Source organism: Buceros rhinoceros, unplaced genomic scaffold, assembly GCF_000710305.1.
Source record: "Buceros rhinoceros silvestris isolate BGI_N320 unplaced genomic scaffold, ASM71030v1 scaffold7829, whole genome shotgun sequence".
NCBI classification, from domain to species: domain Eukaryota; kingdom Metazoa; phylum Chordata; class Aves; order Bucerotiformes; family Bucerotidae; genus Buceros; species Buceros rhinoceros.
This window is the reverse complement of record NW_010430924.1, coordinates 81,726-93,206: the sequence shown is the minus strand read 5'-3', so window position 1 is coordinate 93,206 and position 11,481 is coordinate 81,726. Positions and strand designations below refer to the sequence as shown.

Genomic DNA, 11,481 nt, shown 5'->3' with positions numbered 1-11,481 from the left:
CAAGCAGCTCACAGAAACATCTGTACTGAGCCTGTAGTTAATCTTGCACTTTGGAAGAGAATAACCTTTACTTATACCCAATTCATATTGGGAAGGTTGCTTTCACACCCATATAGGCTAGAAAACGCTACTATTATAAAAGTCGGTTTCTTCTAATACTGCAGTTTCTGGGCATTCTTATTCATGAAGAACAGTTGCAACTACCAAATGGATTTTTCAGCCCTGAGCACAAGTCCTTTCCTTTCAAAACAAACACACACATCTCTGCCCCCCCAAAAAAAACAAAACCCCTCAAAAAAACCCCACCCAACAAAAAAAGCCCAAAACCCACAAAAAACACAAAACAAAACAAAAACCAACCAACCTCAAACCTTCAAACCTAAGCCAAACTAAACCACGGCTTTCTTCTTTTTGGATAAATCATGACTTAGGAAATTTAAATACACAAACAGACAAGAAAAAAAACCATCCAATTCACCCAGCCAGCTCCTTCTGCTTGGGCATTGTGAAGTAATACAAATACCCATCTAAGTCCATTAACCATCTGCCTCCAGATTACATACTCTTCCTTCTTTTCCAAAAATTCCTTATTTCGTTAATTCTTTCTTCGATAACCTTATTTCTCTTTTCTGTTGACTCTCTTGTTGACTTCGTAATTTTTCCAACATACTCTGAATATCCAAAGCCTTTAGAAAAACATTCCAATTTTGTTGTGAGGTTATACATGCAAACATTCCTTTTTTTGTTGTTGTTGTTTACAAGTATTCATTATAACACTAAAAAGAAAAATACCCATGTCTTTCTATAGTTGACCGGACTCTATCCCACTGGTTTGACAGTAAGAGAAATACTTCCATTGTATACAAAAAATGGTTAAATGTAGGGGTTTTTTTCACTGTTGTTATACAGCCCTGTGAAGCTGGAAGAGCACTTCCATTATCTTTGCTATGCGGAATGTAAATAATATAGTCTTATTAATCCTGTCCCTTCAGACAGCCAGTTTATGACAAAACGGTCAAAGTGACTGTTCCTTTTGTCCTTTTCAGAATAGCAACTGCTTCTTCATGAGTCACCCCTTCTAAACTCTGCCCATTCACAGCAATGATTTGATCCCCTCTCTTCAGGCGCCCATCTTCTGCTGCTGCACCCTGAAATGATACAACATGTAACTGCAGACTCACACATTTCTTCTACTCTCTGCCACACTGTCCTTACAGTCTGAATAAGGCAGCTTCAGTGCACAAAATCCCGGAAAACTTTTGATTTTCAGTGTCTCAAATACAGTCCATTATTGTACATCCTGCTAGTGCTGTAGTATGCCCTGCCCTGTCTAAGTTTCACAACATTTAGAAATCACATCCATGGGATTATTATATTCCCTTAACTCTGTTCATCCAGCTAGTATAGCATTTAAACTCTACTATTATGGAAGTAAAATTTTCAGGACCTGAAGAAGTTTTCAGCAGCTGGTATAAGAAATTTAGTAATCAAAACCCAGCTCTGCACTTTGATTTACCATGAAGTTTGGGATTCTTGATTCCTGTTTTCTCTGACTCAGGGCTGTTTTCTAGGGCAGTCCAAATTATCCGATCCACATCAGCAACTTGAACTTCTTCAAAGTCCAGACTGAGTTCAATTACTTTATCTTGGTCTACCCTTCAGACTCAGCCAAGATAAAAAACCAGTCCCTACTACTACCTGAATAAAATACACTCTAAACGTAAGGCAAACGGGGCTGTTTTCTAAGGATGTGCACAATTCCAGTTTTGAAAGTTGAAGACGACACTGCCATATGCAGAGTCATAGGCATAGTCATTTGGAAATTCTGAATCTTCCTAAGACTGTAGCCTTGATATGCTGCAAGGACATTTTGACCAGTGCTTGCACTGAGGAAGAAAAGCTGTGATAAACTGTAACAATCCTTAGGCTTCAAACTCAGGCCTTGATTTAAGACAGTAGCTGCTGTGAACTGATAAATGGATTGACTGAACAAATTTACATTTACCTTTGCAAACACCGTCTTCACATAAATGGGTAAGTCTCCATGGGGACTGCCATAACCGCCCACAATACTAAAACCCAGGCCATCTGGTCCTCTATCCAGAGTAATGCTCTTGTACTGAGGAGGTCTAATAAAAGGAAAAAGAACATTGTCATGTTGTCTGAACTTATGATGTAGCATATTCAACAAAAACAATTTTCCCTTTCCAGCTAAGTAATACATTTCCCTTTCCACTATAACTACAAATGCTTTTACTATAACGAACCAGCTATTTTAGTTCATGTAAAATACTAATTGTCTAATGCCCTTATTACTACTCGAGATAGCTCTTTCAAACATCTCTTCCACCAAGTGCAGAGCACAATTACAGCTACATAATTATATTAACAGTGTGTACTAGCAAAGCAGAGATGCAATACCAGTACCTTAAATCTCTGTAACAAACATCCACTTTAAAAATCCTGTAACCCATACGCTTCTTTAAAAAGTCTAAATTTAGCCCCAGTAGTTTATGTTGGAAGGTTTAATTACTTGTGTCCTCCTCTAATACATGACTCCGCATTTGTATGTATGAATTTATACAGACCTTTTGTATTCCCCACATTTGCTTTCACTGTAAGAAATTTTTAAGTTCTATCTTTTGAAGTAGATCTATGTGGCTAAAGAACCCCATTCTCTCTTTGCCTGTTCCTAGAAGAAAAACCCTCAGATTTATGACAGAGTTTGAGGCCAAACTTGTTTACATAGCTGTATTTTGCAGTACACCAGAAGCAGTATACCTTACACACCAGAAAAGTTCAATACTTGTGACAGCCCAGTGCTAGAGAGCACATTATGAAAACACAGGTACCACTGCGGCCTTGCTATTTATGTCTGAGAAAAAACATTCTGGATTTATAAATTAACCCAGCTACCAAGTCTTGGTGAAACAGAAGAGGCTGTATTTACAGAGAAGAAATTAAATCAGATCATAATTCTACAGAGGGGCAAAACAAAGCAGCACAACAAATAACATCATGAAAAATGCAGAAGAGGAACTATGGCCTATAAGTCCCATGTACACCAAATGTGTAAAGCGTGATTAAATCAGTTAATCCATCATTTGTTAGAATTTCTAGGTTTTTTAGGTTGAGATACACCTAAAGTAACAGGCTACAGAGACTTTATATTTTATAGTTACTGACCCTAAATCATCCTGAAAAATGCTGGTTGAAGTCAGTCCCGCAAATGAAAGACTGGATGTAGCTGGATCCTGCTGATGCCCAGTTATGACACTCACTTCTCCTCCAGCTACAACCTAGGAGCATGAGTCATAAATCAGTTGAGAATGACAACACCAAAATAATTGTAGCAGCTGGCAAATAGTATTCGGAAAATATTCCAAATGTCACTGAAGATTTTTTACCTGCAACTCAATAGTGCCTGAAGCATTTTTTAAGAGACTAACAGCTTGAGAGTGAGTCATGCCCTCAGTAGATGTTCCACAGATGCTAACAATCCTGTCCCCAACCTGCAGAAGAAAATATGTAAATTCTAACTAACAGTAAATTCAGTTACACAGATTTATTTGTCACTTTCTTTCAACAACAGATCCGTGTATTTGCATTAGCCAGATTTTGTCAGTGATATAGGGCAGGAAGAAAGAAATTACCAACTGTACACGTTACATTTTCCCTCGAAGGCAAATCATCTTTGAACTACATAATGGCCCAATACAAAGATAGCAAATTCAACATCACAATCAGCAAATTACACTAGTTTATTGTATTCAGCATAAAAAAGTAATGATACTTTACAGAATTGATCCTAATACTCCAGAAGTATACAGCATGTAAAAAAAGAGATGCAAAATGCATGTCACCTGAAGATAGACAGACTGAAATAGTAAATTATCATCACAGATTATATGTTTGCATTCATCCCACAATAAACCTGTCCATTTTCCAAGAAGCATGAGTCATATTCAGCCCGCTCTGGAACAGACTGGATAGAGTACACATCTAAGTGTTGTATCAGTAAGACCCCCCTCTAATTCAGAACCTGTTATCTCTAGCCTAAGACAGATAAGCATAGAAAACATCAGAGACAAAACAGACTGCATACAGACAGTTGCAGGAATGACCACCACGCTCATCAGTGAAGCTCACTTACAGAATCCATCATTCTGAACCACTCTCTCAGCAATTACCTTCTTCCATGCTACCAATCTGCGTTACCGTTTCATCAGTCCAAACAGCAAAAATCCTTGTCACAGCCAGAAGCACTTATGACTGTATCATTAAACTGCTAATTTATTGCCTGCCTAGAGTAATTACTATGCATTACCCACGCAGTCTTTACAATCTTCTTAACAATTAACTTACTCTGAGTTTCTGAGTCTGAGCTGCAACTCCATTCGGATGCATCATGGCAATAAATATAGGAACATCTCCAAGAGGACTTCCTACGCCTCCAGCAATGCTCACTCCTAGTGAATCTGCAGGCCCCTGTTATTGTAATGAAAAATATTAGATTTTTCTGGAAAGAAAAACACATACAGAGATTTGTAGGCTTACCTCAAAAAATTACTAAAGTCCCTGCCTTACAAATACCACAATTCCTATGTCTCAAGGCATTTTTTAAGCTAATACATTTTACATCATTTTGCGAAAATGCAGAGCACGATACACTTTTCTTCCCATCAGTAGCAGGTGACAATTTCTGACGTATTTGTATGTTTTATCTTAACTAAACTAAATACCTAGAGAATTCAACATCAGACCCTTAATGTCTCCACAGAAAGTCTGGGCAAAGAACACTGGATAGATGGGACTATCGTCTATATCAATCTCCTATTACAAACGTCCTGAAGACCAGAATTAATCTTTATGCTCCCCCTAGTGTTCTATTCTTGAAGAACAAAACTAGCCATTCACTACCATACAAACACCCTACTACAGAACTGCAAAAATTCTATTGTAAACTGGTATTTGCAGATTCTACAGTTAAAAGAGAATGACTAAATGCAATCCACATAATCAAGTGAACTAGATGCCAGGCAAAAAAATCAAATAAATACAAATGGTTTGGACTTTCAGAAGCTGTCTGTGACACAGATCTTATGCTCCTGTAAATAAGGAAGCCCACTGAATTTCACAGTTGAAAACCTGGCAGCTGTCATGTAAGAGTCTACCCATTAAAAAAGTGTGAAGAAAAATATGAAATACCAAACAACAGGCTTGCAACTTTTGTACAGTGTCCCTGACTTCACTAAAACTGTCTGGATTTAACTCAAATCCGATAACAGTAAAACTAGGTCCCATTATCTCCTACTAATCCTTCCTCCTTTTGCTTTCAAAATGGGTCACAAAAAGTGATAGTGTAAATCACACCGATTTTACATAAAAATATAGGCAGTGGAGATCATACAATCTTGACCTGAAAAGACAGGCAAATTAATTAGCTATCACCACATCAATTCCCCTCTCAAAACAATTAACAGGGTCAGACTGCTTCCTTCCTGTCAACACATTTATTGACAACATCCACAAAGTCTGTTCCTGATACATGCCACTTCATGCTGTAACATACCTTTTTTACTTCAACTGTTCTTAGTCCCTGTATTTCAGAAGCTGCTGTCAAATGAATTTGAAAAAGACAAGTTAAACTTGCATTTTTAGGAAACTTTTCCATTAAATTTATCCAAACCACTGTGATGATTGTAACTTTCTGCCAGTCGATTACAGACACACTTTTTAAGCAGATTTTAAAAGTGGCTGTCTTTAAATTAACAGGATTGAAATACTTCTAGAACAGGAGAAAAGGTCATTCATTCTCTCCATTTAAACAACTTTCAGAATAAGGCTGCTAAGCAAGCTCAGATAGAATAGAATAGAAAAACCCTATTATTTGCTAGTAACGCCTCAGTCAGAACTTCAGTCTAAACTTCGGTTTAGAACTTTTTTCTAAATTTGAGTATGAGCCAGCTACTTGACTATTCTAACTTATACTACATGTATTCTAATTTAACTATACAGTGTCTGGATTTGTATGAAGGAGACGGCTTGACTGAAGACATACTTAGATTAAGCAGAAAACTGTGTCTCACCTTAGATTCTCAATATCAAAACTGCTGGTATAACAAGTTGCTAGTTTCCTTTATAAAAAGCTATTCAAAGATATATATGATGTACAATAACCATCCCTGCAGCGTTTTAGTGACTAAGAAACTTTCAGACCTATAGTACATAATAACAACAATTTAGAGAAAGTCAAAGATCTCAGCTACCAGTTCACAGGGACAAAATACTAAAAGCACCAAAGAAACCTTACTGGTATTCTTCTTTACACCACTTTCAAAAACTTCAGGTGCACTGGACCCAGAAACCGGGAAACTGAACGATGAAAGGACAGCACTTCCTTCACTGACCTAAATACAGTGTTAGACTGGGATTAGAGAAAAGCTTCAGACTCCCAACTGATAAAAGTAAGACTGTAACCCACTGCATTCAGAGGATTTTGCTATATTTTACTTTTTCTGCACCCAGTTAAAGCTGACACAGTGAACTTGCACATAATTCTTGGTCACTTGACTGCTCTTTGTTCAAAACATTTTCAGATGAACAGAGACTGCATGTGTACAACCCCATGCAACACTCCAAAGTGCTGTTTTTGAGGGCCAGACCGTGTCCTTGTGTTCGCACTTTCTATCACCTCATAGAGGGCTCATGGTGCAAAGTTAGCCATGATTATATAGGTATGGACAGAATACAAATGACAGGTCTTTATACATCCTCATGTTCACCCACTGCATCAGCTAAAACCAAGACTAGGCTCTCCATTCAGGTTCACTTGCACAATTTACAGAAAGATTTTCACTATACCCACAGGCAATGTAAAGGAAAAACAGGGGTCCCAGTGAGATTAGTTCGCTGACTATTGACAGGCTCTTCAGAACATTCAACGTTGTGAGTTTCACCTGTCTTAACCACTCAGATTAAGACCACCCAGAGCCTGCATATTTTCATCTTGTTTCATCTTGGCATTACCGATTTTGAAGGGAGCCTAACATTTCAGTTTTATCCAGTCTTAACCTGCTCGCTTGAAACAATTTAATTATGATTTCTTTTATTTACCTTCTTTACTTGATTATCTGCATACCCAGTTTATAAACAGAGAAAGTTCTAAGGTAAATTGAGGATATGAAATTTAGAAATATAGAAATATAGCTTCTACTGGAGAGAGTCATATGAGCTGCTACCACATGAAGGATGCATTCAAATGCAGAAACTGATGCAAACTTGTAATGCTCCACCGTTAGACCAACAATTAAATAAAGTTGAGAGAAGTCTGATGGAAAGGGTGCAGGTTTCTTGCTTCTGACGACCAAGACTATGGTAAGAATATGCAAGGAGTGAAGAAATTCACTAAATTTTCTTAAACGCTCCACTGCATGCCAAGCACTCCCAAAGTAACAAGGAGGTTAAAAGTCCACCCCAACTTCTGGTATCAACAAGAATCAGAGCTCACTCCCCTTCCCAGGATGAAGCCATAAAAATCAGACTAGGCAACACAGTAAAGCCATTTCTGGATTACATTTTTGGCTGCACCATGTCTTTAACAGATAAAAGTGAATATATAAAATGGTTATCAAAAAGCTGCGAAGCAGATAAAAACCTACTTTTCTTCATCTTGAATCAAGTATGTGGAAAATCGCTGTCATCATAAACCAAACTCTTTTTATTTGTTTTCATTATTTAACCATTATTTCTTCCAAACAGAACACTTTTACAGTTACACACCTGGCTGCTCTGGGATGTTCTCCTCTCAGAGTGGAATGGACCAGCTTTTATTCTTCCAACCTCTAGTCTTACTGTACCTAATGAACACTAAAGAACCAGTCACTTATTAACACATCTGTTCTGTCTACAACATTAAAGCCTATAATAATGGTTGTCACTTCTTAGACAGTGGAAGAAAAAAAATGGACAGAGGAGAAAACAATGGGCTAACAACCGTGTGATGAGCACCGTGCAGACAGAGCTCATGGCAGGATCAGAGCTATACAAAGTATACAATGATATTCAATACTGAGCAGGGTACTTTTTGGATTAACCAATATTGCAATATACATGTGAAAATTACACAGTAAGACTAATTCTGTTACCTTCCAATTAAAAGGGAGTAGTTTTTACTTCTCAACTGCCATGTCAACATGTATTTTCAAGATGGCATTTTTCAAAGAATAGTGAAATTGACTATTTTCACAATAAGCACTGAAAACAATCTAACACCTCCAGGTATTTATTATTATTTCTGTTGATGACTGAGAACATAGTATTTAAACTGGTAGGTAGTAATCTCTTTCCTCCTCTCGAAGTTGTCTGTTCCTCTGGACCCACACCAACACAACTAGAGAAATTTCGGAGAGGAAATCTTCCATACATCTATCTGTAGTTTAAGTGACCTTTCTGCATCTGAAACTGGGAGGAATTGACTGTTTGCACATTGGAAAATCCTTCCACTACTGTTTAAGCTTTTAATTATACTATTAAGTATTTTCACGTCTACATAAAATGCATGTCTCAGAAGAAAATTCACCCTCCAATCAAACATTTAGGAACCAAGACATTAGGCTGTTTTTGGAAACAGACACAAACAACATCTAGAAAACAGGACTTTTGAAATAATACAAGTAGTGCAAAAGAAGACCCCATATCTGCAACATATTCAAATACAGAAATTTGAAATTTTTGTCATTATCTTGCTTTTCCTTCTTTCTTCCACTGGGAAGTTATTAGTATGAACTCCTGTATCCAAAACGCTAGTATTACATGTTTTATTTTTATTTACCATGCTTTAGCTATATTACTCTAAGTGAGATTCATGTATTTGTCAGGAAATTCGCAGTAAGAAATAGACTAATATATCAAAACTAGCAAGAGGACATATCCATAAAAATATTCTGTACCTCATATCCTGTGGCTATTCTTTTAGGGGTGACATTAAGAGATTTAGTAATAAATTACTTTCCATTTTTTAAATAATATTGAATTCTCTGTGTCTTGGAAAAGACTTGATCAAAGCTTAGACAAAACCATTCTGTCCCGCTTGCAAGAATTGACTTGTGTTAAATCATACCAACAACTCTTATCCAAAATGGAAAATTGAAGAATTAATCTATGTATCTAAAGAAGTAATCTATGAATCTAAAATTACCAGATGCTCACATAAATTTGATGCTCACATAAAATGCAAACTCACAAATGAGATTTATAAGTTATAATGTGTGAAAGTGGGAGGTAATAGTTTCCAACTGAACTTTTGAATAAATCAATTCACATTTACTTTTATTACAGTTTTCTCTCTCTTCCTGAAATATCCCATTTGATAAATCTGTAAGTGAAATGAGGGGAAAAAAATGAGCTTTTAAACAGTGCAAGAACAGGTAGAATTCTCAGACTGATGACACATTCTTATTCTACTTAAAATACTTGGAAATTTTCCAAAGATTAAAAACAATTCCAAGGAAAATACATTTCAGGCAGTTGAAGGCAATTCTCTCCTAGATCTTACTCTCATGAATGAAACCAGAACACACAACTGAACTAAAAACAATGACAGCCCACATCTGAGGGATCATGCTTCACTTCATTCACAAGGCATGAACAAAACAGAATCATTAACAATAATGTTAAAGCCTCACTTCTCAGGGCCAGGACATCTAATTACAAGCGAGTGGGATGAAGTAACACCAATATACAAATGGTAAGTGCGAACTAAGAATCTTCAATTAGATAACTCAAAAATGCTTGCCAAAATGAAAGAAACTTTTCATGTAAAAAGGCATTTTAATTTAGAGAAGATGTAAAAGTCCAGCATATGAAGAAGAAATGCACTGTCCTTCGATAAAACAAAATATCTGGTAAAAATGGAAAAGTACTATTAACCCAGAAGAGTATATTAATGAAATAACTTTTCAGAACCCAGACTCAGTTCTAGCATTCGCATTTACAGGCCCATGCTGAAATTGCAGAAAAAGTGTTCTTACTCCCCCTTTCTAACTTTCCCCCTGTCCCTCCAACCCCCTCCCCCCAAAAAATAACCAAACCAAAAAACCCAAACAAACCTCAAGGAACCCTTCAAGACCTGGAAGGATATACCTTTCAAAGTGAGTGTGAAGAAGAATGATCATGTGTCTATCCAAGAGTCAGCTATGAGTAGAGGTTGTTAATTATTTAGCAGGAAGGTCTCAAGACCCAGGACGGAAAACAGACAAACTGGCTAACCAGCTTGGACTTCCAGCCAAACCATGGGAAATTTTGTGTATCTGACTTCATCCTGATTTGGAAATAGGAGGAGGATATCAGAAGCACAAAATTTATTGAGAACAGAAATTCTGGTTCCAAGAGCTGCGGTTAGGAGTTTTCTTCAGTTATCTTTGTGAGAAAGCAATTTCTTATACTAGATCCCTTGTTCACTGGAATTGCATTGTAGTATTTAATGGATTTAAGGTGACACTAGATATACCCAGAAAAAATATTAACAGTATCAACTATGAGAGCTAACACTTTTTGGCAAAACCTCTTTGATGAATTCTCTATCATTTAAAGTCAGTTCTGTAAATCTTTCTAAAAATTTGAGATAGTTATCAGTTTGTTGGAGAAAATACAGTGTTAAGTTTTAGGCAGTTCTAGGCAATGGTCTTCTACTGCCCTATAAACATGGCCCTCTGCACCACCACTACTCCCTTTTTCATTTAATTTCATTTTCATTCATTTCAAAATCTGAATGCTCTAGACTTCAGGAAGCTTAAATTTGGATCCACAGATCATTCTCGCCGAATCCAATAACAGTCTGAACCCAGTCTGAATAAAGCTGAAGCTTTCAAAAATTCTGGATCTCAGTTCTTCACTGTTATTCACTTATCTTTTCCCAATACCTTTAGCAAAGCTGCAACAGATTCCTGGTTAGCATTTCGAACATCTTCTCCATTCACTGTCAGTATTTGGTCTCCTTGCATCAATCTCCCATCTGTATCTGCTATTCCTCCTTTGACGATGTCTGACACAAACACCCCCGTATCATTTCTGCAAAAACAGACATGGTTTTTGCATCGCAGTATTGTTTAAGGACCATTTTTATGGCTTGCTCTTGGGAATACAACAAACATTGTCACATTTTTTTTTTGTTGAGTAATTCCTGTAGGAATGGCCATAAATGGCCATTTAGGCATAAAAATGATATGCATGGACTTCAAGCCTACATGATCTGAGCACCAGACCCCAACAGAAACCAGCAAGTCCAGCAAGTCCAACCAGCCCAGCAAGTCCCACACATTGACTGTCCAGGTATATTTGTACCTTTTCCCAACAATACTCAGCCCAAGGCCTTTGCCAGGCTTCTTTTGGAGCTCTATATTGAGTACATCATACATGTCTTCCTCCTTGTACTGGGCCTCGTCTCTGTACACAGTCAGACGAACTTTCTGGGGAGTCTGT

General features: G+C 37.2%; 1 protein-coding gene across 1 annotated transcript in view; it reads right to left on the bottom strand.

Annotated features, from left to right (window-relative positions):
• Positions 1–931: 931 nt before the first annotated feature.
• Positions 932–11,481, bottom strand: part of MPDZ (multiple PDZ domain protein) — an 85,368-nt gene continuing 74,818 nt past the window's right edge. The window contains exons 37-46 of the mRNA XM_010143201.1: positions 11,344–11,477; positions 10,923–11,070; positions 7,783–7,869; positions 6,314–6,410; positions 5,573–5,616; positions 4,366–4,488; positions 3,408–3,512; positions 3,187–3,299; positions 2,006–2,129; positions 932–1,148 (exon numbers count right to left, since the gene is read on the bottom strand). Coding sequence (XP_010141503.1) covers positions 1,002–1,148; positions 2,006–2,129; positions 3,187–3,299; positions 3,408–3,512; positions 4,366–4,488; positions 5,573–5,616; positions 6,314–6,410; positions 7,783–7,869; positions 10,923–11,070; positions 11,344–11,477 — 1,122 coding nt within the window. The 3' untranslated portion in view covers positions 932–1,001. The remainder of the gene's footprint in view (positions 1,149–2,005; positions 2,130–3,186; positions 3,300–3,407; positions 3,513–4,365; positions 4,489–5,572; positions 5,617–6,313; positions 6,411–7,782; positions 7,870–10,922; positions 11,071–11,343; positions 11,478–11,481) is intronic.